This window comes from Buceros rhinoceros, unplaced genomic scaffold (genome assembly GCF_000710305.1).
Source record: "Buceros rhinoceros silvestris isolate BGI_N320 unplaced genomic scaffold, ASM71030v1 scaffold13587, whole genome shotgun sequence".
NCBI lineage: Eukaryota > Metazoa > Chordata > Aves > Bucerotiformes > Bucerotidae > Buceros > Buceros rhinoceros.
Window position 1 is genome coordinate 31,286 of NW_010424044.1, and position 2,406 is coordinate 33,691.

General features: G+C 39.6%; 1 protein-coding gene across 1 annotated transcript in view; it reads left to right on the forward strand.

Moving 5' to 3' along the window:
• The window catches only part of DNAH3 (dynein, axonemal, heavy chain 3), a 49,779-nt gene that overhangs the window by 25,304 nt on the left and 22,069 nt on the right, over positions 1–2,406 (forward strand). Inside the window, exons 31-34 of the mRNA XM_010140644.1 lie at positions 213–324; positions 879–1,120; positions 1,712–1,812; positions 1,891–1,996. Of these exons, the coding sequence (XP_010138946.1) occupies positions 213–324; positions 879–1,120; positions 1,712–1,812; positions 1,891–1,996 (561 nt within the window). The remainder of the gene's footprint in view (positions 1–212; positions 325–878; positions 1,121–1,711; positions 1,813–1,890; positions 1,997–2,406) is intronic.

A 2,406-nucleotide genomic window follows, 5' to 3' on the forward strand; every position in this document is an offset into this window, starting at 1 on the left:
GGGGCAGTGACTTCTTAAATTGTATCAGCCAGAACTGCCAAAATAATATGGTTGCTTTCTGGTTGGAGTTAACGTTTTGGTCAGCCTTAGTAGAGTGCAGATATTCGCCTGATATTTTGTCCTGTCATGTCTGAGTGAGGAGATACCCCTCTGGTTTCAAACACATTGTCCTTGCTTTTGGGCTGTGTTAGCCAATCTCTTGTCACTCACAGATATACGAAATGATGCTGGTGCGTCACGGTTTCATGATCGTTGGAGACGCTTTGAGTGGGAAGACCAGCGCGTACAAAGTGCTAGCTGGAGCCCTTGGTGATTTGTGCGCAGGTAACACTGTTTAGCCACGGACTGCTTGTTAAAATAAGTTAATTCTCTGATTAGTGTTTTCCCTTTGCAGAGATATCACAGGTTGTTGATCGTCCTGTATTCTACTTACTTGACTGGAGGGTTTCTATTCATTGAACTAATTTTGTTTGGTATATTTATCTGGAATTATTTTTGTCTTCATTTACTGGAAAAGTAAAGCATACTAATAGGTGTATGCTTTTATGAGTTTTGATAAGGTTTGTATTTGTGCATAACACTCTTGAAAAAGACTAGCTCTGATAGGGAGACCATAAGTAGCTCCCATAAACATATAAAATCTGTTATGCTCTGCTTTGTCTTTTTTTCATGTTCATTTGCACACAGGACTGTGTACTTTCCTTGTACAAGTAGCGGAAGTTCTTATTTACTGCTGCCTAGCTGCCAAATGTCTGGAGTTCTTTTTGCCTTGGCCAGTTGAAGTAGGATCCTCAGGAATCTTCTTGTCCTGTCTTCCGGTTGCAGAATGAAATTAACCTGTCAAAGTCTCAAGCTCCTCTGTTTGTCTTTTTACACAGCAAAATCCATGGATGAATTTGCTGTTGAGTACAAAATTATTAATCCCAAAGCCATTACTATGGGACAGTTGTATGGCAGTTTTGATCCTGTAAGCCATGAGTGGACAGATGGAGTTCTTGCAAATGCCTTCAGAGAACAAGCATCTTCTAGCACAGATGATCGGAAGTGGATTATTTTTGATGGCCCAGTGGATGCAGTTTGGATAGAGAACATGAACACTGCGCTGGATGATAATAAAAAGGTAGCCTAATTTTTGCCAGTAACCTTGTCCTTGAATATACATACTTTATTTTAGTAGTAGCAATATTGTTGCCATGGCAGTCAAAGGAGGTGTGAGACTCAGGAAAAGCTGATGTGCTTAAAAACATTGCTTTTTTGTCCAGTTATGAGTTGGTTTAGTAGATTATATTAAACTGTTACTTCTCCCTAGAAGCCTTGTTTTGCTCCTACTTTATTGAATTGGGATTGCTCAGTGAGGCTTATTTATTGACCCTTTTAGGAAACTCAAATATGTAAACTCAGTTTTGTAAGTGAAAACTGAACTTCCCTAAATTACTTAGTGAATAAATTAACTAAAAAAAGCTGCAGGTCGTAACCGCTTTTCCTTGCAGAGTTATTTAAAGATAGAGCGTTGTTCTCTGTGTCTCTGCAAGCCATTACAGTAACTCATGGAAAAGTTGAGACGAGGTCAGAAAATATGTATTATGAGAACATGAATGAATGAGGAATGACACTAAGTAGAATGTTCGTTGATTTTATGACAGGCATTGCTTTAACTAGATGATCAGCCCTGACATGAGTAGATAATATTTACATGATGTTTTTCTTCTAGCTGTGCTTAATGAGTGGTGAAATAATTCAGATGAATTCAAAAATGAATTTAATCTTTGAGCCAGCAGACTTAGAGGAGGCATCTCCAGCAACTGTCAGCAGGTAATGTGAAAGTATTCAGACCTGAACTGTCTCACCTTGCGCATCTATTCCTGTACCACAGTTGTTTGTTCTTCCCAGGTGTGGTATGATCTATATGGACCCGCAACAGTTAGGTTGGGAGCCACTGAAGGATTCCTACCTGAACACACTGCCTCCAGAACTGCAGGAGGAACACCGAAAGCTGGTGCGAGACTTAAATTCTTTACGTAGGTCTAATTTAGAAGATTAACCTCAAGGTGATGTTCACAGTTTGCCAACTCGAAGGCAGGCTTGTAGAATCAAACTTTTGGAAGTACTTTAATAATTTAGAGTGTACTAGATCTCTTAGAGACTTGTAAATAAGTTTGTAGAGGTGGATGTCAAATGTTATTGCAAGGAAAGTGCATGAGAGCTGGAGATGCCAGAAGTACTAGAAATGGAATGTGGGAGTTACTTGGAGTCAAAATTTTGAACTCATCCTTCTGTTGAAGGCATCTAGAGATTAGGTGGCAAGTTTACAAGCAACTTGTGTTATCTGTTAGATAATGACAGTGTGACTTTGTGATTGCTGGTGTACTGCCTCACACAGGTCCTTTCCTGATCTTCCTGCTGCCT